Source organism: Stigmatopora argus, chromosome 5 (genome assembly GCF_051989625.1).
Source record: "Stigmatopora argus isolate UIUO_Sarg chromosome 5, RoL_Sarg_1.0, whole genome shotgun sequence".
Taxonomy (NCBI): Eukaryota; Metazoa; Chordata; class Actinopteri; order Syngnathiformes; family Syngnathidae; genus Stigmatopora; species Stigmatopora argus.
The window spans coordinates 9,401,768-9,425,841 of record NC_135391.1 but is presented as its reverse complement, the minus strand read 5'-3'; the positions used below and the strand labels follow the sequence as shown (position 1 = coordinate 9,425,841).

The 24,074-nt window shown below is 40.8% G+C and overlaps 3 protein-coding genes across 5 annotated transcripts; all 3 read right to left on the bottom strand.

Moving 5' to 3' along the window:
• Nucleotides 1-51: 51 nt before the first annotated feature.
• aifm3 (AIF family member 3) lies at nt 52-13,594 on the bottom strand. Of its 3 annotated transcripts, XM_077600794.1 has the most exons (22): nt 13,413-13,594; nt 13,030-13,316; nt 11,092-11,222; nt 8,835-9,048; nt 6,894-7,107; nt 6,701-6,810; nt 6,499-6,608; nt 6,363-6,407; nt 6,193-6,289; nt 5,397-5,509; nt 4,710-4,796; nt 3,874-3,965; nt 3,664-3,794; nt 3,358-3,473; nt 3,211-3,282; nt 2,889-2,952; nt 2,642-2,718; nt 2,349-2,466; nt 2,173-2,271; nt 2,029-2,104; nt 1,845-1,949; nt 52-1,023 (listed from the first exon to the last, which is right to left on the bottom strand). In XM_077600794.1, exons 4-22 carry the CDS (start codon nt 8,863-8,865, stop codon nt 981-983), a joined length of 1,800 nt encoding a protein of 599 aa, XP_077456920.1. In that variant the 5' UTR covers nt 8,866-9,048; nt 11,092-11,222; nt 13,030-13,316; nt 13,413-13,594; the 3' UTR covers nt 52-980. The 3 variants fall into 3 exon arrangements, with proteins under 3 accessions (XP_077456920.1, XP_077456918.1, XP_077456921.1); XM_077600792.1 differs by lacking the exon at nt 11,092-11,222; XM_077600795.1 differs by lacking the exons at nt 11,092-11,222; nt 13,413-13,594 and having other exon boundaries at nt 13,030-13,405.
• A 2,255-nt stretch (nt 13,595-15,849) lies between these two features.
• Nucleotides 15,850-17,575, bottom strand: cldn26 (claudin 26). Its single transcript, XM_077601144.1, has one exon. It carries the CDS (start codon nt 16,933-16,935, stop codon nt 16,288-16,290), a length of 648 nt encoding a protein of 215 aa, XP_077457270.1. The 5' UTR covers nt 16,936-17,575; the 3' UTR covers nt 15,850-16,287.
• On the bottom strand, nt 17,574-23,730 carry lztr1 (leucine zipper like post translational regulator 1). Its single transcript, XM_077601142.1, has 19 exons — nt 23,238-23,730; nt 22,734-22,796; nt 22,611-22,667; nt 22,467-22,546; nt 22,285-22,393; nt 22,116-22,199; nt 21,981-22,038; nt 21,760-21,899; nt 21,485-21,686; nt 21,274-21,384; nt 20,837-20,929; nt 20,668-20,763; nt 20,402-20,576; nt 20,019-20,188; nt 19,612-19,895; nt 19,375-19,524; nt 18,808-18,913; nt 18,653-18,733; nt 17,574-18,242 (listed from the first exon to the last, which is right to left on the bottom strand). Exons 1-19 carry the CDS (start codon nt 23,387-23,389, stop codon nt 18,126-18,128), a joined length of 2,328 nt encoding a protein of 775 aa, XP_077457268.1. The 5' UTR covers nt 23,390-23,730; the 3' UTR covers nt 17,574-18,125.
• Nucleotides 23,731-24,074: the final 344 nt, after the last annotated feature.

The following is a 24,074-nucleotide window of genomic DNA, read 5'->3' as shown; positions in this document are numbered from 1 at the left end:
GATTACTCAGCACATATATTGAGTCAGTGCATCAACTGAAGTGATGAAAAATTCAGTCAAGCAGAAGACTTTTATTTCAAAGTTATAAAAATCCCACCCTTTCTCCACCCCAGGAGGAACTTTAATTTTCTTCATAAATTGCGATTTGCCCTGAAGTACTGTACATTAGTGTCTCTAATTCATATGAACGGGACAAGTGAAGGGGGGAGGAAATTAAAGCATAACATTATTTTCTTGAAAAAGTACAGGGTACCCCTGGAGGCCACAAACCTTTCTTCCCTGAGTTAGTATTAAAGCAAATTAACATTATCATGGTCATCATCTATATATTGTGTTTACACAATACTTAAATCTGCAAGCATTAATATAGAATCAAGGGAATTGTGTTGTGTTTTGTGCAACCTAGCAAGGCGGCCATCAAAAAGAGGCATTATTAATCTTCAAATGTTCAGTACAAATTAAAGCTTCACTTGCAAGCCACAACGTTAGGTCCATTTTGCACAGTCAAATGAGATCCACAACAATATTTGATCATATTTGATGGATCTCATTAGATTATACAGGTACACCCAATGAAGTTCCAGTGAAGGTTCTAATACGGGAAACTAAAAAAGTAGCATGCGGATAAAAGACTTGTATGCAAGAATACCAACCCACCAATTCCATTATTTAGAAATCACCCCAAATAGAAGTTCTTTTTAGTTACAGTGCATTCAGGATTATAGCTCTATATAATATTATTCATACAAAACACCTTGCTATGAACACATTGTACATGTAGATGACATCTTGCAGCTGAATCCACATTTGTGTGAAAGAAGACGATTTGGCTCACCAAAGTACTTGTGATTTGGCACTCTCATGTTTCAGCGTCAAAGTCTTCAGACAAGGGATAGCTGCCTTTTGTCTCAGCACCATTTAGTGTCTGTACTCACAATTCTAGTGCGCTCACGCTGTGCATGTGCCGTGGACATGCGATGTTATTGGGAACCCTTGTCGATTAACCAGGAAATATCTCCAGTCCTAAACATACCAAGAAGAGACACGTATTATGTAGTCGGGAAATGTTAGCCATGTTCACACTTGCCAAGAAGATTCTCCATTTTATGAGTGCTTTGTAATTGCGGGACAGATCCATAAAATAAAAATCCTTTAGCTGGATTTTATAAAATATTTAAACCTTCATAGTGGAAGTGAAGGTATTTTTTTTTTTTGCAATTTAAAAAATCCAAAAGATCTGGCCTATGCGGATATTTCATTTTGGTACGCAAAAGTAGCCGAGATGAATCAAAATATGATGCCTACATATGCACATGCCAGGTTTTAATTATAATTATTCATTCATTATAATTAAATATATAAATAAAATAATTAATCATTCTTGTATTTTGTATATATAAGCATAAGCACAAATTAGTAAAATATTAAATAGAATATTTCCAATAGATAAAAATAGAAACACATTCAGGTTGAGGCCCCCAAGAATACCATTTTACTACGATATTTATATATATATTTTTTTCATTTCATAGTACATAAATCATTGCCAACCACTGCTAACGTTATACTACGTGGTAGGAACAGCTATGAATACTCATGTTTTATCGCCATTGACAACGCCTATGCAAATCCTTTCGGTAACGTTTATGGCAGCCAGTGAGTTAAATACTAAGTACCCTATAAAGGGTTAACAATTAATGGCCTGGGTAACTAGAGTTTCAGGTCATTAAGCCTATGATGAAAGTCCCTTTTTTTTAAAGTTTCCCCTTAATGTAAAATGCGTGAGAATGACATAAAAGCTATTTGTAATCACGACCAGGTTTAAGACTCGGATAGCCACTTACTCCACATCTCGTTTCTTAATCGTCTTTCCGGATCCCAAGACCTCAGCCACTCGGGACACAATGGGATCATAGTTCATGCTGGCCACGGCAACGACCTCCTCGCCCCTGCGAATGAACCCGTTAAGGTCAAAGAAACAATCCGTCCATTCGAACCTTTCCTGTTCCAGATTTACATGACACTTGCCTGGTGTAAAATGCCACGTATCTCAGTTCATCGAGATCGCCCTGAATGATGACATCGTCGAATCCGTCTCCATAACCTGGACAAAAGTATTATGAGCACGTTTCTTGTCGTCAAACCCTTTCCAATTTGCCACGTTTAACATGCCTGCGTAGCGTATGGTCTTTCCAAACATGGCTGACCAGAAGTAAGGCACTGTTTTCATGTCAGTGACTCTGCCCACCATGCTGAAAGCTGCCACTCTTCCTGCGTTGAGTCCGTCAAAATCTCTTGAAACATCGACCGGTCGTTACGCCAACATGAAACAATCATGAGGCACTTACCATGCACGTGAGCCATTTGCCAGTGAGGGATGTTAACCTTCTTATTGTTGCGCGGCGGGAAAGGGAAGGTCACCACGTCTCCCCCAGCGAAGACCCCATCCACGTTTGTCTGCATCATCTCAGAGACAGGAACAAAAGATGTATAGGTGGACCACGTCGCTGGATTGCTTTACTGTCAGTGTCTTCTCGCGTAAAAAAAATCCTTTTTTTCCCACAGTAGCGTGTAAATAAATGTATCCATTCACTCCATGTTGCAGTAGGATGTAAGCAGTCAGTTGAGTGTAACAAAATACCTTATTGACAGTGATGAAACCCTTTGAGTCCAAGTGAATGCCGCTCTGTTTCAAGAAGCTTGTTGCAGGAACACATCCTGCAGGAGCAGCATGCTATCACACAGGTGTCATGTTTCCCATTCTTAGGCTGCTAGTTTTGTCAACTCTCGATGAGCGCAACTTGTGCATTTAATCCCCAAAATACCTTTGAAATTTGTCATTTAGTAAACCTGCAGATGTTTACAAGAAGTAACGAGAATTTGCTCACCCGCTCCAATGACACAGACGTCAGCTCGCAGGATTTTGCCACTCTTGAGGACCACCTCTTTAAGCTGACAAGAACGCAAACAAAAATTTCACCAGCACTTTTTGTTATTTCTATGCTTGAATCCATAAAATTCTACTTAAACCATGAATATTAAACTTACTTTTAGTGGTTAAAAATGTTAAGAAAACAAAAACCAACAACTCACTGAGGAATCCTGTCAATATAGGAAAAACCAAGGCGGAATCGAAAAGAAAGTCCCGGTTTTAAGGTACATCTTCTAAAGCTGAGCATCGTCATGTAGTGTCTCTCACTTTGTGAATACCTGTCCATGATGGCCAATCATCTCAGACACCTCATTCAGCATGTAGAACTTGACCCGGTTTGCTTCAAAGAGCTGCAAAGGAAACAACCAAAACATATGTCGAGGAAAATAAAGGCAGTATTTTGAATACATTGTGTGTAAACATACCTTCATTATGGCTTTCCCTACTTTTTCGCCAAGGGCTTTTTTAAATGGGACTGACTCCACCCCAATGACAGAGACCGAGTGAGCCTTGTCAGTCAGAGCAGCGGCCACCTCCATACCTGCACAAAAAAAGTCAAAGTATGCTTGAACATGGCCAACATGTAGTCCAGCTTTTGCAAAAAAAAACACCTGCATCCAAAAGTCTACATTTGACTACTTTGCACTGTAAAGAGCACCCCAATTTCATTGTACAATTGTGCAAAGACAACAAAGGCACTCGGTTCACGGAGATTCAATTTAACCTGTTACCGACAAAAGACGTTCCCACGATCACGGCGTTTTTGTTGTTGGCCAGCCTGGCTATGCTGTTAGCGTCCTCAGGCGTCCGGAGGTGAAACACATTCCTGACGTCCCCTCCCTTGTAGTTCAAAGGTTTGGGTCTTTGAAACAGGAAATTGAAAGCGTTTGATCATATGAAGCAAATGAAAAAAAGTTTCAGAGAGATTGTTTGTTCCTAACTTGTTTCCTGTAGCAATAAAGAGTTTCCTGTATTCCATCCTCGAGCCTTCTTCAAAGCTGACTGAGCGCGACTTCACATCAATTGCCACAACCTATGGACATGATCACAAGTTTCACTAATGTAAATATATAGTATAAAGCTTACTTTATATGCAATTTAGCTCTGGATTATTTTCATTTTTTTAATGAAAAATGCAATGTGACTACCTTGATTGTCACTTTCAAACATCTTTTAAAATGCAATACATGTATAAATGTATTCTCTTTGTAATACAGAAGGAAACAGCACATTGAAATGCATCTTATTAAACTCCTAATGGACTATTTCAGAAAATTTTGGATTTGTTCATGGCCTTAGAAGCAGGCTAAATCAGGTGTGCTCAAAATTTTTGCTCCAAAATCTACTTTTCAAGAACCCAAGATAGCACGAAGTAATTGGCCACTGAAATAGTTCAATAGTTGAAACAGTACATGATTCAACACAGTGTGGGCATATAGCAATTGTGCTTGGATGCACGATAGCGCTGTTTGAAAACTCATGTTGCATATCAAATGTCACTACAATTCATTTAAGTGGATCAAATCTGACTGCTATGCGATCTACCAATACCAACTTGTGAATCGATCAACTGGTGAATCGTAATCGACGGATTGAGCACCCCTGGGTTAAATGTACCATTTGCCATCTAGTGGAAGAGCATTTAATAGTTCTGCCAAGACGGGTGAGCAAAGACACATTATTTGTAGTAAATGAATCCTAATTTCTCAATCAATGAAAACAAAATTGTCAGAAAACCATTGTTTTAAACATCTATTCTGCGAATATGAGCTCTCACCTCTTTTTCTGTGAGCAATTCAATGTCGTGGTCGTGCAGGAAGTCCATGGAGCGCAACCTCAGCTGTTCCGCTGTGCTGTCTAGGGACTGAGGTTAGTGCATTAGTGCTCAATACAATCACATAAAAAGGAGAAATCTTTCTCCCACCATTTGAAAGTCCAACAACAACAAATTTGGAGATTTTATCAAGCCGATCGTATCTTTAATTGTATCTATTACAATTCCTAACCAAAACAAAAGGCAGTGGCTCCTTAGCCGGTAACCGGTCAAATAGTCCCAGGGGCTATTTAGCCGGTAACCGGTCAAATAGCCTATAAGGCCCCATATGGCTATTTAGCCGGTAAGAATTCTGTGTGGGATAAATAGTAAGAAACTACGGCTACCGAGCCACTGCCTAAATAATAGTCATTAAATCCCTATTCACCTAATGTTAAAATCTATCAATTGGCAATAACACATCAAATTTCAATAAGATTGGTTGAATTATTTAGAAAATCCCCTATTCACTCAATGTTAAATAATAGGTTACCGGCTAAATAGGCCCTGGGACTATTTGACCGGTTACCGGCTAAGGAGCCACTGCCAAAACAAAATTCATCCGTGCAATTTCTACTCGAGCTCGGGTCCCGTTTTTGGCCAGCTCACCGTTTACGACTCTGTTTGCATAGCCCGGGTGTGTGTACAAACCTTACTCAGTTTAGGCCTGTCGTAAGGAGGATGTCTGTCCATGGTGCATATGACGATGCGGTCGGTGAAGCCTTCTTGCCTCAGCGTCTCCGCGCACACTAGACCAGCTGGACCTGCGCATACGTTGTTGACCAACACGTATGTAATGACTTCCACTGAACTCTCTGAATCCAACGCATGACTTTTTTAGTAACTCGTTTACTTCTACTGACTACACGCATGTCCGTTTTAGGTTCTTGCAATTCAAGAACTTCATAATTTTCATTTGATATGAACATTTTATTGTTTGTAACATAAATTCTACTGTTTTTTTTTCAAATTTTGGCTTCCTCATTGACACAGGAAACCAGCAGACTAAACACTTGGCTTCGATTTCAATTTTTGTTTCTTAAAAAGATTCCTAAAATAGATTTAGTGTATATAACATATTCAGACACTTCAATTTTTCTGTCTATGTCGCATGTTGGCCTCCCAAATAAATGGAATAACTGAAGCGACTGACTATTGCCAAAAGTGTAACCTCTTACGTGGGAAGACCCAGGAGGTCGTACAATTTGGAATGCAAACAAAAATATGAAATACGCCTCAAACGTTTGCGCAGAGCTTCAAAGTTTGACCCGCCGTCGTCACAGCTGACGTCAAGCAAGAAATTGGCGCATCTCATGAGACCTCAGTTCAAGAAGCAGTTCTGCTTTTACTTTGTCACTTTCTCCAAAAGCAAGACTAACCTTGGCAAGAAAAGTCCTTCTAATCTGTAAATATGGCAGAGCTTGAGAAACGAGCCCGCTACGCTTACCTGATCCGATAATTAGAACGTGAGTGAAGCCTGTGCTGGAGTTGATGACAGCGGAACATCTCGCCATGGCTTTTGACCGCTTCTGCGTCTGAAGAGCCTAAAAAAAAGTTTGAAAGCTCTCATCATTTCCAGGTTTCAAAGTTCCTGCTCCTTTTTATATTCGGCTTTACCTGCTTGTTTGCTCGAATGATGACCTTGTCCTTTTCAACTCTGACCTGTTGCAAACAAGCGTAAGCCTCGTCAACGCAAATACACTCCGAGAAGGCGTGGAATGTGTTAACAGAGGGTTCCGGCTGGGAAGGTCACCTGGAAGGTCGGCAGGCTGTCCAGGCCGGGGAACTCTTCGATGTCGCCCGTTGCGATGTTGAAACATGCGCCATGCCACGGACAGCGCACGTGTCCCTTTGACAGTACACCTTTAACCACATGACACCTTTTTTCGTATGAAGCTTATTCATACAAGATCTTGTCTGTTCCTCCAAGCGGCACAATATCGATTCATCTTCACCTTTGACCAGCGGTGCGCCGTAATGCGGACACTTGTGCCCCATTGCTGAGAATTCGCCATGTTGTTTAATCAGCAACGCCCTGCCGCTTCCCAAGTCGACCTCTCGCATCCTGGAAAAGAACATTCGCACGCTGACCTGGGTGTATTGTCGTCGTTTGGCCGCCGCTCGTGACGTGAGATTTGCTTCGCTCACTGTCCGTTTTCCAGATCCTTGACATGACATACGGAGGCTTCCACAAAGTCGCGCGATTTGTGGTAAACGTGGAGCAAGGTGGAGTCGTCGTCCGAGCTGTGTCCCAGGGCCCCGTTGGGTCTGCAGTCTGCAAAGGGACTGGCCTTCCCGTTAGGCGAAAGGCCGTCCACCTCGTTTTCTTTTTCCAAGAGAGAGAGTTCCACTTTGACATCAACTGAACAAAACAGATTGAGACATTTTAGAAAGTACTCTCAGTGGTTATTACCCTTTGACGCACAAGTAGTAGTTAACACTGTATCGCACTATTATTAGTATTATTATTATTTTTTTGTCTTTTATGGGAGCAGCTTGCTTCCAAGAGGGGCCGTCCAAACGTAAATGAAGACTGACAGGTCCACAAGCAGAACAAATGAAAGAAGGAAAAAGGTGAATGGACTCATTTAAAGGGCAAATTTGCCTCATTTATTTGCTTTTCTTTTGGGTAGCTGTCATAATGAATTCCTTCATGATATTTTAGGAAAGAAACACTTGTTTCCTTTCCTTTTTCATTGATTATCATAATAATTGTCACAAATCATTTAATAATAATAATAATAATAATAATAATAATAATAATAATCGGACATAGGCCCTGTCGTCATTATCACAACACAAAAGCCTACTTGTCAACACACGCAGAAACTGCGTGTGACGAAATTGATGGTGCTTCTCCATAAGCTACGTTTAATCGGCAAAAGACCTAAATAAGTGTAAGTTACGGACTTGTAATTTGAAAAAGAAGTTAATGTTTGAAACAGCAATCCAATCCAATCCAATGTACATTTTGAATTTACATGATCAATGGGTTTTTAACGTCATCCAATGTGCAACAGGTTAGGCTTACTGAACATGAAAGTATAGTTGTTGTTTTTTTGTTTGTTGTTTGAGCCGCGTAAGGGTGTAAATGTTCGACTGGAGAAAAAAGAAATATGCTGATTCTCCACATCTTGCAAAGTAATCTGCTTGGAATTTTCTCCCGCTGAGTAAATCTTAATTAAAACTCATGGAAAACTGTAAGAATGTGGCCAATTGGCGGGCGACAACTAGAAAATCATTTCCAGTGTCTTAACACCACTCCATGTCAAGACATCAACACACAAGCATTTATCTTTACGCTTCCAAAAGAGGGTGAATTTAGCACAGTATTAATGTATATTATTCTTGGGATTAAACTCAGGTTGTTTATTCCTGCACTCTTTTGTTAACACCAAAGACTTTTTAGCATTCAATTTTACGTCCTCCTACGTGATGTTAAATGCTTAAACTGTGCTACATTGCCTGCATTGCCTCATCTACTAAGCATGCCACATATATACATATACAGCTAAACACACACACAATGTCGCATTTTCATATCCATGTATATGTAATCCTCTTGAGTAAGATGCCACAATAGCATTAACATTCCTCCTCCATAAAACACTATACTGCAAGCAGAGTGGGTTGAACATAAAAGGGTGCCCATAACTCCATGTGGAAGTCAGTTGGTATCCTTAAAAATTATGCAACATGGAAAGAATGCCACACTCTGGCTTGTTTTATGAGGCAAATATTTTTTTTTAAAAAAGAAGAAAGAGTGCATGACTAATCCCAAATTGAAAATCAGCAATTTTCATCCACGTGAAATGTCTTGCTAAAACAACAAGCACTCGTTTCAGCACATAAGCGGGATAAATTACAATAAGCAATAACATTTTTTTTTATATGCGATTGAACTCATTTCCTGCCCATGAAACTGATAGACGTCTAATCTGTTTCAAACTCTACACAAAAAGGATATTTTAAATGTTGTACTGTTGAAGATTTGAATGGTTTAATTGAAATATTTAAAGGGACACTTGAAAGTTTTGAATACTGTTTTGTATTTTAATGATCCTACAAAAGACAAAAATGAATTGTCACCTGGTTTGGGTTTGGAGAAACATCCTCCCATGGTGGGCTCAGGATTAACTGGTACTGAGGGAGAGGGAGGGAAGGGGAGAGAGATGGGGGGAAGCGAGTTTGGCTCAGATACTCAGCACTCTGGATCTTCGAATGTAGCAATGTTGAAAAAGTGGAGGTATAAGAACCGGCCAGTCCACAATGGACATTGTACAGATTAATCTCTCCACATTATCTGTGGGAATACAAGAGAGAATCACGTAAATGACATGCAGCGCTGAACACGTCATTTCATGAAATTATATTATTATTTGAAATCAAATATATTACAAAACCATTTTCAATTAAGTTGGGACGTTGTGTCTTACCTCCTGAATAAATAAATAAAATACAAGGATTTAAATCATGATCAATCTATACTTTGTTGAATATACTACAAAGAAAAAATGGTCAAAAAACTTTACATTTTGTGGCTGCAACAAATTCCAAAAGAGACATGTAGCAAAAATGACAACGGAAACCGTGGACCGTTCAACAGCCATGGCTGTACGTCAAGCAACAATGGTAAAAAAATTCTGCATCCAAGACTGTGCTAAACATGACCCTGCACCAGCTTTTTTGGAATGAGTTGAAGCCGAAAAATTCTGAAACATTGCTTGCAACAATTTAAACACAATGGTTTGACAGTCGTTTTAATGATCTGATGCACTGTGAAAAACTAAGATCAGTTCTGGACCTGAAAAAGAAAAAAGTTAATTCAGCTGTCTGACCTAATTTACACCACTGGACAATTTAGTCATTTTGGTGCTTGTAAAAAGGAAGCAATTCCACTAATTGCCAACATTAAGCCAGCCACACATGGTTAATCTTTATTCATGCATGTTGCATAGGGTTAACGATTAAATATTAACTACAGTCCGACACCTATTAACTTGCTTGGCCCAGTGAACATTAGGGGGCAGCGGGGGCCCCTCCAGTTTCAAAATCTTTCTCTCCCTTGTTTTGTTGCCACATTGCGCTTACATCTCTAGCGGCTCTGGTATTTGAGCCTCGCATGCTTACAGTGACTCCCCACCGGGGTCAAACTGCTTTAAATATGCGCGCCGCGGCGCATTGTAACGTAGGACACGCGGACGTCCATTAGTGAGCAATCGTTTTCCGACGAAAACGCAAAAGAGCTGCTTGTTATTCTGAGCACATCTTAATGTCCTTGAACTTCTTGGAAAGGAAAAAAAGTGTGCAGAGTTGAAAGGATGCGTATGCAGGAAAGTTCCAAATGAGGAATGGAAAGAACCCCACTGTGACTGGCTTCTAAGCGGCTGAGACTGGAAATCAACTTTACCAAGTTATTTACTTGTGATAGATGCTTTTTTTTATTACTGCAGACATTTTATATTAATTAAGCCAACACTTTAAGAGATAGGCTTGTCTTTTCTAGCAGTAAATATCTTACAGTGTTGATACTTATGATTGTGTTTATTTAATAGGGATACTCAGTCAAATTAAAAGCTATCATTCTTCAGAGCTTCTATTGACCCAGTAAATGTCCATCAAGATTGAACACAGTCTGATTAAAATTGCACTAGATTTAAATGCCTGACATGTTTGACCTTCCACTTTGAAACAGATAAAAACAAAATTGAGTTACAGCAGTGGCCAGCTAATATTCTTAAAAAAAATATGGTAACACATAGTGGCGGAACAAACCAGAGTCAAAATCAGTTTAACTGCTGTTACTATTCTAAACTCCGCCTCTACTTCTACCTTGAAGCTCTAAAACCATAAAAGAGGATATAACGACTTTTCAAACCAAGTTACCATTTTTGATTCCTTCTCTGGCACTTGTTGCCGCTTGTAATGAATAACAAACACCCAGTTTTTTTTCCAGCAACTCTGGCTTAATTTTGCTCCACAATAAAATAGGTTAAGCAGATTTGTTCGTCACAACATATGACGCAAATTGCAGCGGCTCACTGTTGGTTGGGTCCCTCCCCAAGAAATGCTAATAATCCACTCTGCAAAGAAGCTGTCTATTTCACTCATTTGCCTACAAACATAAGACTGCGCACAGGAATGTCGGGGGAGAATTAGCAGATTATAGATCAAGTAATTTGACCTCCAAACTGACATTCTAAAAGTAAATGTAAATTAATTTAAATGAGTGGGTCGTGCTTGCCAGTTCCACTTGCTTAACTGGTATGTTGGCCCCAGATTTAGTGATACATGATAAAGCACTCTTCGCGATCTACCCACTTAATAACTGACTAGTTTCGCTCACCTGCCGGTTCATGAAATACAAGATAAGGTGCTGAAATCCTCCCCGATTGCCTTAACGACCTGTTGAGCAAAAGTGCCCTCTCACACACAGGTCATCTGAGTTTTAGTGAAGGTCTCAAATCATCTCTCCATCTTTCAGGAATAGAAAAGCCATTAATGTGCATATAATGGATATAATGTGCTTATACAAAAATCAAAAATAAAGTTAGAGAACAATAGAACTAGTATTGTTACATGACATGGTCATTTCTGACTGGTAGCAACATGGCAGCAACTTTAGTTTATGTACCTTATTTTCTCGCATATAAGCCGTATTTGTAACTCAAAAAAATGATGACTGAATGAAGGGTATGGCTTATATGTGCACAAGACTTGCTGTACTCTTTTTCATCAGTAGATATCGGAAAAGTAACATTTACTATTTGTTGGTTATTTTCTGTTTTGCAGTAAAAAAACAACCGTTACTGGATGAATTAATTCCTTATGATATTGACCAGAATAATGTGCTTTTGATTCATACAGTATCTCAGAAATATCATAGGTGATTTTTTTTAAGAATTTCCCTTCAAAGTAACAGATTTGTACTCCCTATTAAAACCATGAATATGGAGGTGAAAATTGTGAATCAGGGGGCGGCTTATATGTGAGAAATTGTAAAATTCTACAATTCTAAGGCAATTTTAAGGTTGTGTCTTATATGGGAGTAAATACGGTAACCTACAGAGTTCTGGCAACCCGGACAAAGAAAAAAAAAAAGATCTCATAATTGGCTCATAGTGCAAGGCAGGACAATTGACGATTGTAAAATCAGAATCAAAACAATAACAACTATTCAGTACTAACAGTCGACTTTTAAAATTGGAACACCTCAGCTTCAAACAGTGTTAGAACTATTTCCAAAACATGTTTCTCGAAAGTCTGTTGACACCTTAGGGGCATTTAGTGAATAACTGAAGGGAAAATCTTACATATTTCTTCGTTAAAAATGCCACTCGGGCATATCCTCTAAAGCCAAAGTCCTGCTGTTCAGTTTACCACTATGGTAATGGGGTGTATGAATGTGAGTGTAAATGGTTGTCTATGGATTGGGTATCCTACGGCTGGGTGGCGACCAGCTTGTGGTATAACCAACCTAAGTCAGCTGTGATAGGTCCTAGCACATCCGTAACCTCAGCGAGGATAAGGATGGCAGAGAAAGGATGGATATTCTATTTTCACCAAACTGCTGCTTGTTGCTTGTTCACCAAGGGCCTCTTTTCCACTATTGAAAATCCTCTAATATCAACCCGAAAACTTCTTTCCATAGAAAAAAATGCTCCAGCATGTGTCATGATACCTGTCTTAACCACGGAACAGCAGCTTCAGGTAAAGATGGAGTTTCTTTAGAAGTTTAAAAGTCATGAAACATTTTAAGGTGAAAGTTACAAAGTAAGAAAGAATTTGGTATTGCAGAAGAACACAAGATTGAGCAATGCCTGCTTACACCAAAGAGCAAAGTCAAGAAACGTGATGAAAGAAATGAAATGCCTCTGCCCTTCAGTGAAACTGGCGTATTGGCCATTTAGTCTCATGACGAACGAAGGATTTATCCATCATTTTCATTGATTTCTATGCGAAGCACATGCCGCAAATTTCACATACAGTATGTTTCCCACCGTATACATCCTGATTCTGCTGAGCTGCTTAATTTAACTTCAACTAATAAACTCTGTGACGCAATGGAAAAGTAAAATGGGACATTTTAAGCCACCATGCAGCATAATTTACCCCAACGCACTCTAGCAGCAACCCAAAAGTTCTCCAGAATGATGAGTTAGTATCTCCAAAGTATGCCATTGCTCTCTGACTCAACCACTCTCCCAAGCCTAATTGCCTTGTTGGGATCCCCATGATAAAACAAAGGATGTATTTTTAAAAGAAAAAGTGTCGAGGGGCTTACCAGAGGGAGCTGCGGTCATGGAGCAGGTGCATGGAGATGTCCGGTGCAGTGCACACTAACATATTTGCACCAGTTCCTCTGCGGGACTCCTTGTCCTCCACTTGGGAGCATTCCAGTCCAGTCCGTTTGTCCCTCCTCGCTCCCTTTTGATGCAGCACAGGCTGTGGAGTTGGTGTGTGTGAGCCAGCGCGGGGGTGCAGGCGTATGTGCGGCGTGGCCCCTCCAGCAGCAACAGCAGCGGTCTGAGCCGACCGGTCGTGGGAGTTGCTTTCCTTCGCTGGGCCAGCCTGCAAATGCAGCACAAAAGACCTTTGCCAGTTTCTTAGCTGTATGCAGTATTGATGGAGTTGCTGAGGGGATGCTAACACAGCATGAATTCTCACCGTGCACCCCACCTCCCTCCACAAACAGGCGCACGCCGTCTCTCTGCTGCTTTTTCAGCGCAGACCCTCTCAGCCTCGACTTCAGGTGGTAAAGGCTCATCTTCCCTGTTAACTCATTCACTGCCATTGACGGCGATAGACGTTCCATACATTGGAACTGGGAGGGCTGGCTGGCTAACCCTGTCGCCGTCAATGGCACTGAAACGTTATTTTTCACTGCCAGCCCTAACAATTCAAATGGATTGGACCATTCAATTTAGTAGTTGTCCCTTTCAGACATACTCTCAAGACTGCGTTTGAACCGATTCAGGTTTGGGTGTGACCAGAATCCGCAAATTCACATCGGTAAATTTCCGCAATAACAGCCAGGAATGAAAATCATCAATTTCAGGATGATATAGTATATTGTATTATTTTTAAACAACCATACAACATTTGATGATATCACAGTCTGCCAAAACTTGATTCAAGGTTCTTTGATTGCGTTAGTACAATTGTATGCACACATCTACAATAAGATAAATTTCACATAAAGTAATGAAAAATACAAACCAAATTTTTATATTCCGCAATTTTGTTGCTGAAACATTTCAGACACTTGAATGGCGAGATTATTCTATTTGGCAATATGATCCATTTCGACTGAATTTGAGAGGAAAAACAACTCGATTAAATGCATTTCATCTACAAAGTATTGTCGGTTGGGTGGCCCTAGTGGTTAGCTCGCCGGCCTCACAGTTCTGGGGTCGAGGGTTCGATCCCATGTCGGTCCTCACTGTATGGAGTTTTTGTCTGCTCTCCCCGGCTTGCGTGGGTTTTCTCCGGGTACTCCGGTTTCCTCCGGGTACTCTGGTTTCCTCCCACATCCCAAAAACATGCACAGTAGGCTGGTTTAACGCTCTTAATTGCCCTGTGTCACACAAAAACTCAATTTGTAAACAGTGTCTGGTTTATTAATAGGATGTGTTTTGTTCAAGAAACATTGTTCTTCGAGAACACGTCATTGTCCAGTCTGGTTTTAGAGTACACCCCTAACGAGTGAGTTGGCTCACTCAGCAGGTCTGAAAGCAGCTTGCTGGGAACGATACAGCACATGGCCCTAGTGTATGTCTGAAAAGACATTCCATGTGTTTTGTAGGTCACAGAGCACGTTCTTGTTGCGGTATTTATGTCTGAAAGCGGCTAAGGGATGAGTTAAGACAATAAGTGATCTCAGAGATCGGCTCATATGTTTGGACATCACACAAAATGTGGTCTGTGGGAAATATCGGGTTTGCTGTCTTCTATAATCTGGCCCATCCAGCATTTACATTATGAATGTCTTTTGGGTGTTTTCTCCCTTAATCTATAGTTAAAATTGACTGCATTTTTTACATTCAATTTACCTGAGTAAAACAATTCTGAAAAAAAGGACTTGCAATTAAAAGCAATCGAACTTGTTTTTGTGTTAATATCATTGAAACTTCGTTTGTCCTGCTTTTTGGTTCTAATTGGTTGTTTTTCTTCAGGGTTTTTTTTCGTGCTAAATAAATTAAAGGCACACGATGGCGCCAGAGGGTTGAATGTTTTACAGATTAAAAATGATGTCTCAGAAATATTAAAATAGAAGTAAACTGTTGTACAGTTTTAAATTGATCAAATAGGTTTATTAAATACAAATATAAAAAATGAGAATGCAGAAATCAATTACAATTTTTACTTTTGAAATAGCCCAGATTTTATGCATCTAATTATTCTTAAAAGGTTTGGTTATAGGTGAAGTTAAAATGTTAGTCTACTACTTGAATGAAAATAAGCATTTACATATCTGAGGTTTGAACGCTTTTGGAACGTTTTGCAGCCATAAAATTCTGAGTTGACTATTAATTGCTAAATACAATAATACAAATCTTTGTAAGTGTATCAATCCAATATTGGGCAAATATGACTTGCAAATGATTGTATTGTTTTATGTTTAACACAACATACCAACTTCATTGAACAACATGACTACTTACTTTAAGACAGAGTGTAATGTGTCCTCTTAGACAAGATTAATTCCATGCAGATTCTTTTGATGTATGAGCTCAACGGCACAGTACTCAGACAGCCAATTCAATTGAATTATGGGGTGGCATCAGAAGGCGACACCCAGAGTGGGGTGAGTGAAGAAAATATGGAAACTACATGCAGTATCAGCTGCCAGCAGGTCGGATTGATCCTGCATTAAAGAAATAAGGAAGGCAGATTGATATACAGTCAGTCGATGTCAGCAAGTTGCTGCGTGACATTTTGTAAATTCTAACCATCACTACCATGTATTGTGTATTAACGATGGCCTACCTCGTCTGCCTTCTTCAAAAATTCAATACAGAATTACAGCTGCTATGAAATCCAACACACACAAAAATCAGGGCTTCCATACTCAAATGGATGTCATTTCTACCAAAACAAAAACCCAGGGAAGTTATTAGTACTCGTGGAATTATAACAAGTGACAAAACTCTAATCATGCGGTTCTGCTTCTGATTAACGATTGTGAAAAGTCAATAAAAGCCACTTGAGATGAATGGTGCATAATATGGATATATCTGGTTACTGGAAGAAGCATGGTAACCTGCTGTTAAAATGAAATTGTCATGATTAAAAATTGTGTTATGTCACATGAATAAATCACCCAAGAGTCAGTTTTTTCCCAGTCATTCCATTGCTTTATAGTGACATTCTAGATACAATGAATAACTCACAAACAAAATAAAAACAAATGCAACTGTACTTCTATAGCTGTATTACAGATAAAAAGGCTCCACACATTACCAGTTGATACTTGTCATACAATTTTCGACTTGAGTTAAAAAAGGGCATAGTTTATCTGTGCAGTACGTATATACTTTTTTTACAGAACCTCTGTCTTGCTGTACTCCCGTGTCCTTTGTGAGTTGTTGGTCACTCTTGTCGATTTTAGGTCATAGTCAGCCATGCAGACAGCAATAAAGAAGAAAGTGCCCCCAATGAGCAGAGCCAAACCCCCAAACCATCCGGAGAACATGGCCTCTCCGTACTCCCAGCGGGGCATCACGTCAGGAAAGCCTTTATTCCAGAACTCCACGACAGTGGTGTACGCCACGACCGACACTGGAGCCAGCGCCGTGATCCCCGAAACCCAGGACAACACCCCGCCCAGGATGAGGAACCTTCTCCTCTTTCCACAACGGTCCAAACACATGCGCAGCCCATCCAGTCCCGGTAGGGCAACCAGCAGAGCTAAACCACCGGTGAATACCGACACCAGCATGAGCACCCTTGAGATCTGCAGGTCCAAAGGAAGTGCTAGAATGGAGTCGTACGACTTGCATTGCACGCCCACCTCCTCCGTATAAAGGCACATGTGCCAAAGCCCCGAGTACCAGTTTTCCATTTCGTTCAAGTCTGAGTTCATTGTCTTCCAAAGCGGGAGAAAGGTGGTGATCAGGGTTGTCAGCAGTCCTCCAAAGGTTACAAAAACAGCCATCCTTTGCATAGCTTTACTGGTTAGAAGAGCCATTGCTACCTGGATGACCGCTGCACTGTGCAATCTTAAACTTCCCAGCCCAGCCTACCTTCTGATGGAGCCCCAGTGAGGCTCTATCATTAAAAAAAATGTTACTGATGAGTAGATAACGACATCACAATTACAGTTTTGTCTCAGTGTTCCACATCAGCACAATAATGAACCCTGTTTTAACTGAAACCCTATAGGGCCAATGGCATCCCGGGCCAGGCTACTCGTGGACAGATGAAACACGAGCAGAGAAAAGAAGCATTTGCAAGAAAAGGCTTCTTTCTGCAGCTGTCTGAAACTCATTCCAGCTCTTCCAGTTTTTTGTAATTAAAATGTGTGATTTGACATGACTCAAAGGAATGTCTGAAGTTTTGTGGCCCAAATGTTGGGGCATTAATGTAGGAAATGATCCACAGTTGATCATTTAAATCTGCTAAATGGATGCCGTTAAGTGTAAAGCTGGAGCTTTTTTAATATTTATTATTTGTATAAATACAGTGCAATTCACCCCTTTGGGTAAATTTAAACAAATGTCACCAAGTTGTATTGGCAGTTAAACATGGGTAATGTTTGATAGATGTGGTAACTATAAACACACAGTGGTCAATACTTATTTTCACAATATAGTATAGCATTAGAAAGTATATATTACCAACGGCAATTGCGTAATGTAATAATACTGAACTATCAATAATAGGTCACATCATTTGGTTATTTCAGCTGTTAAGGAAAATGGGTCCAATGTGGACTATTTTTTGGGAAGAAGAAAATGATAATTGGGGGGGAAAATAGCAGAATAAACATGCAAAAAGCTATAAGCTATTGTTGTATACAAAATAAATAAAACGGCTTGACACAATGATACGCACAGTAAGGAACAAAGCACCAAGCTTTAAATAAATTTGAGGGTATTTGAAAATTTGAAAAATGTTAAAATGTACCGTACATTTAGAAATGAGTCGAATATCAATAAAAAACATCACTAATATAATTCAAATGAATAAAAACTCAAATTCACTGTTATGCTATGTTATGTTATGCTATGTTATGCTATGTTATGCTATGTTATGTTATGCTATGTTATGTTATGCAAACGACGTTGATTATATGAGGTGCGGAATGGCGGGGAGAAATTGTAAACAGATATTGGAAAAGGAGGATAAAAATAAAAGTGCAGATCTCTTGCCATGATCCTAAATGTCGGAGCCCATCTCAGCACACTGCTTGTCTGATATGTGTGTAGCTAGAGACTCAATGATGTCCAACAGCAGCAACTGGCTGAGAGAACGCAGGTTGGGGAGCTTGGATACCTTTGGGAGGGGAGGAGAGCAAAAATTAAAAGGGGGGGAAAAGACGAGAAGTCAAACATAGTAAAATGAGGAAAAATCAGCGCTCAATTGGTTCATGCTGAAAAATAAAAAGCAACACCCAAAAAATAATAATAATAAATAAAAATCGCAAGTGACATGGGCTGAGGTTTTTTCTTTTTTTGTTAAACAAACAATCCTAAAATATAAGACAGCCGTTTTTTGGGCCTCGCGGTTAAGCGCGGGGGTGCTTGTTCAGCCGGCCGCCCTGTAAACACTCTCCTTCTCTACTTTTCTTCCACTAGCGGGCCAACAGTGTCAAGTCTCCTGCAAAGACGACGCGACTACGAGGTTAGCTCAGCTGCAGCGAGCGGGCAGCAAGCCCCCAGGGCGCCGGATACGAGCCCACCCACCTTGATGAACTGGTGGACAATAATGTGGAGGCAGTGCTTCTTCATGTCCAGCGCCTGCGTCTTATCGGCCGCCTCGAGGATCTGCACCGAGAAAAACAAAATGTGCAAATGTGCTGGGCCTACACAAGCGCTGTCGTCACCCTCCAATGAAATACCTGCAAGACGTTCTCCACAGTGACATTCATTTCCAGGTTCTGCTTGCAATAAGCCTGCAGCCTGTTATTTGAAAAGCCGTAATAATATGGTGCAGCAAATAGATAGCTGTTTCACAAAGGGTCAAGGATAAGACACCCTCAACAGTGGCCTTTGTACTGCACTTGATGACACTGCGAAGGATATTAAATTAACAACACAATATTTTTCCTGTAGTAAATTATGTTCATGTTTCAAATGCTCTTTGACAGCTCTTGTACTGCATGCTTGTGCTCGTGCATCAAATCAAGTGGAGCAAGTGTACAATGCAGTTCTACAATAGAATCACTAGTAGGCACTGCTGTGACATTTGTATTTACACTCATTGAAGCGACTTTTAACCTGGAAGCCACTGCTAATTTACAGCACAAATCTTTAGCCTTACACGTTCCAAAATGTTGTCTTCTCATTGCCTTCCCCAAAATATGGTGATGATGATGATTCTATCCATAATTTCTTTGCGCTGTGATTCAATAGGGCTAAATTTCGGCACTGAATGTGAATGAGGCTTTTGAATGAGATAAGGATACAGAGAATCTTCTGGAGGCATGTTTACGTCTCCATAGTAGATGTAGCGTACCATGGACTCAAATGCCTGCTTACTGGGAACCATTTCACCGATGGAGATATTTACCTGCCCGTCCTCTGGCATAAAGGACCGGAACATGGCCTCAAAGTAGCTGAAAGATTAAAGAGTAAAGCTGATGATCACGGCCAAAGGTTTTGCCCAGCCCCACTGTCAGCGCACACAAAAGCCTGCTCTGTACCTGGAACGAGCCGCCAGTATGGCTTTATGAGCGGGTCGAGGGTGCCCGTCTAACAGCAAGATGATGTCACAGAAGTCCAGGCCCCCTCCCTCCAGGTAAGCCTTCATGTCCTGCACCAGCGAGGTGCCGATGTCCACGGGCTGGTCCGAGTACAGCCTGGGAGGAGGCTGCTGCTTTCGTCGGACAATCTCCACGATGAGCGGCGTGGACAGACGTTCAAACTCCCTCGTCATGATCACCTGGTTGAAGTGGGATTCCTTCACCACGAAATTAAGGCAATGTTCCTAGAGAAATAGAATTTGCAGACATGAAGAGAACTTCCTTTGCTCGTGAAAATATCATTAGCCTTGTGGGTGGTGACATTAAATCTAAGAGTTTAAAGAATCGCCATGGTTTGTAAAACGTACCTTTAGCTGGTCGAGTTGGAGCTTGTTTGCATTTTCACAAACACTGAGAACATTCTGCAGATCGACAGACGCCTCAATGTATTGAACACACAACTGCTCCAAGCGGGAGAGCTTGAAACTCAGGGCTAGTTTGTAAACATCCATGATCAGGAGAACGTCCTGAACATGACCTGGAAACCCAAATGAAACACATTGTTTGTGAAATCTTCATACAAATTCAGTGAAACTTGCATGTCACCGAGTTTGACATTTTAAAATGTTGACATAATTAATAATACAAGAAATGGGCATGACTGCCATATTCTTTTAAAACTATTGGTTTGACAAGATATGGCGGCTGAGTGCATGTATAGTAACAAAACTATTAGGTAGAACAATACTACCTCTGCGTGGGTATTGAATCTTGTCTGTGTAGAGAAACTGCATTAAGACTTCAAAAGGCTGGGCTTCGGCTTCCCTGATAGATACTTCCAGCATTGGCTGTCTGCCTGAAAGCTTGTGAGTGCCTCCTCTTGTGGCCCCTTCATCACTCTCCTCACTGCTGTCCTGTTTGGTCCGCTAAAAACAAGACAGGCAATTCATCTTAATACATGTCTTCAACTATTGCAGATTTTTTTCCCCTCACAAAATTCTAAAAAAATCTCCAGACCTGTCGCTGTCTTTCCCGAGCCTGCAGGATTTTCTTGCGCAGCCACTGGCATCTTGCTGTCACAATAGCTATATGTCCCAGAACTCGTTCTTCCCGCTAAAAAAGAAAAATAAGATTTACTATTAAATAAGCCGACTTGTGCAGTAAATGGAAATTAAAAGAAACCTACCTCTCCTAGAATAAATTCCACGTCACAGAATTGACGATTCTCCCACAATTTACCATAATCTTCATGGAGGGTACACTTTGGATAGCATGAAAACTGCAAAGAAATATATGCATCAAGAAAATAATTATGATTTCCAAACTATAAGTTGCACTTTCTTTCAGAGTTCACCTAGCTATTATGTATTTCTCCACTATTACATATTGCAAAAATTTTATTCACCGTCTTTTGACTTATTGAACAAGATAAATATAATAAAGTGAGACTGGAGTTGCATCGATCCTACTTGTTTTGACAACACTTAAAAAGGCTGCCTCGGTCTGACACTCAGTACCAGAAACAGCGACGGATAAGGCTACTTTTGGAGTATTGGATTTGATCACACGATTGGATCCGATCCAGTATTCATGCATGTTTTCAGAGAATGAAAACGTGCCCACCTGAAACCTGTACATCTCCCCACTGCGGACATTGTTGTCCACAGTCCCCCCAAAAATGTACATAGCATCTTGAATTACAGCAGCTGCATGGAAGAGCCTCCCACTTAGCATCTGAGAAGGCAAGGGTGCAATTCATGTTAGAAAGTCATACAGACATGTCTGGAAAATATAGAGATGATGTACCACTGATTCAACTCTTGGCAATTTATACCTCACTGTCCTGACTGGGGTGGATCACCTCCCAGCTCTGAGAGTCCACGTCATAGCAGTGCAGCTCATTGGGCAGAGTGTTATCAGCAGCCCCGCCAAACACATACAGGTGGCGGTCGAAAGCGACCATTGTGTGGCCATAGCGCCGTTGGGGAGGGGGCGGAGAGCCTCGCAGTAAATGCTCAGTGGGAATGCGGGTCCACCTGCGGGGACGACGTCTCTTAAGCTATCGAGGGTGCAAGTCAAGTCATATTTAACAGCATTGATTAGGCTCACATGTGGCCATTGAATTCAAACTGGAAGAGGTTGTTGGTTATCTTGGCTCCACTCTGGCCCGAAAACACAAACATCTTGTCACGGCACACAGCTACGGGGAAGTTGCAGCAAGATGGAGGGATCTCACCGCTTTGCTCGATCTGATAGTGAAGCAAAAACACTGAGCTCAGCACGTAAAATTATTAAAGCTGGCTCTACCCTCAGTGATGCTAAATACTAGCCTCTTCCCAACATGCATGCTCTCGGTCCTGCAAGCTGATGGTCCACATGTCATTTAACCTACATGAGGTGAACAACATGTCATGAATGTGGACACTCTTATCAAAAGGTACATGCCGAAACGAAACGAAACATACCTGGCATTCCCGTCATAACCGGCAAATATCCAAAGCTTATCACTGTAAACGGTAGCTCCGTGAGCTGAGCGAGCTACTGGCAAGCTAGATAAAACACAATAGTTGGAATGTATATTTACTAAATCGCAAATGCTTTTCATATTTTATATAGCATTCAAAAATACATTACCTCCCCTCTACTTTCCATTCAGTCCACTGTCCTGTGGCAAACTTGTATTCAAAGAGATCATTTTTATTTTTTAAGTTGGAGTTGGAATATATGTCTCCAGTATAGCCCCCTGGAATATATTTAAAAGCACATATCCATTTGAACTGAACTATTGCTACCAATGAGTTAAGGAAGAAACTTACCAAAAACAAACATGCTGCTGCCATACACCACAGCTGAATGGTGATAACGAGGAGCAGGTGGGGTTCCCGTGGTGAAGGCCCTTTGCAATATATTACAGTCACAATAATGTATAACAATCTAATATTTTCATGACCAATTCTTACCGACACCAAGAGCAGTCTTTCACATCAAAACGGAGCAAGTCATTCAGCATGTTCTTGCTGGTGGGAAACACAATTTTAACATCATTCAAGTATTAAAAATACCTCTGATAATGTTCTACTCACCCGTTGTCTCCCCCAAACACATAGATAGCATCCCTATATGCCACAACAGTGTGTTTACTGCGCCTGGATGGAGGTAAAGAAGACGCAAATTGAACAAAGTGATAGGTTTTTACTTGTCAATTGTGTCTTTAGGCAGCCTTGAGTGGTTAACATGTCAGCGTAACAGTTCTGGGGTCCTGGGTTCGAATCCAGGTCAGTCCACCTGTGTGGAGTTTGCAAGTTCTCCACGGGCCTGTGTGGGGTTTCTCCGGGTACTCCGGTTTCCTCCCACATTCCAAAAACATGCATGGTAGTCTGGTTGGACACTCTAAATTGCCCCTATGAGCATAAATGGTTGTCTGGCTCCGCGTGCCCTGCGATTGGCTGGCCACCGATTCAGGTTGTCCCCCGCCTCGTGCCCGAAGTCAGCTGGGATAGGCTCCAGCACCCCCCGCGTCCTTGTTGAGGATAACACGGTTCAGAAAATGAATGAATGAATTGTGTCTTTGGCCTTCAGTACGTTACCTTGCTCCAACAAACTCATCACACGGAGGAAGCCTTCTCCAACGGTGAACAGTCTCAAAAGGACCAAAATTTAGTGTCAAGTATTCCACGCTGTCGGAACAACTGTGGTCAAAGTCAACACTTGGAGCCACTTTGGTTGATTTGCATTCCATTTTTCTCCACCCAACCAACGAGTATCAGGGAAGATTATCCGTAGCTGATGTCATTTTGAAACACTATGGAACTCAAACTTCCCGATAGCAGCTCGCTACACGATCGATGCTAAAAACAAGCGCTAGCTACAAAGCTAATGCTAAATTACTAAGCGAAAGGGCAAAGCTATCAATAGGATCGGTTACGAAACATAACGATAAAATCTGAGCACATCGGTTCGTTGTTGTTTTTGAACTTTGACTTGTATTTAAGCAAACACAACAACAATTTAAGGCACAACTCGCAAACGGGAGACCTGTCATATTACTGTAAAGTCGCCCTGCCGCGCCCCCGTTGTTGGCTCAGAGCTCATGACTACTCCTAGTGGTTGGAAGATTGTTTTTTTTTCCCGTTTCACCACATTCTCACTGCCAAATAAAATCCAAAACTGTGCTTTACATTCGAATATTTAAACTCTGGTTTAAACTCTAATACCGAATCTAATTCGAGGAATCACAATAAGTTATCCAATTACAGTTGAGAATGTCCTGGTGCTGAAATGTTTGGAAAGTCACAGGTGTTTTTATTGATGATTAGGACTACTTTACTTCATTTGAGATGTGATAAATGTCATTTATTTATGAATGTATTTTTGTCCAATAAATTTCAAACCTTGCATATTGAGATATTACAAAATACTGCTAT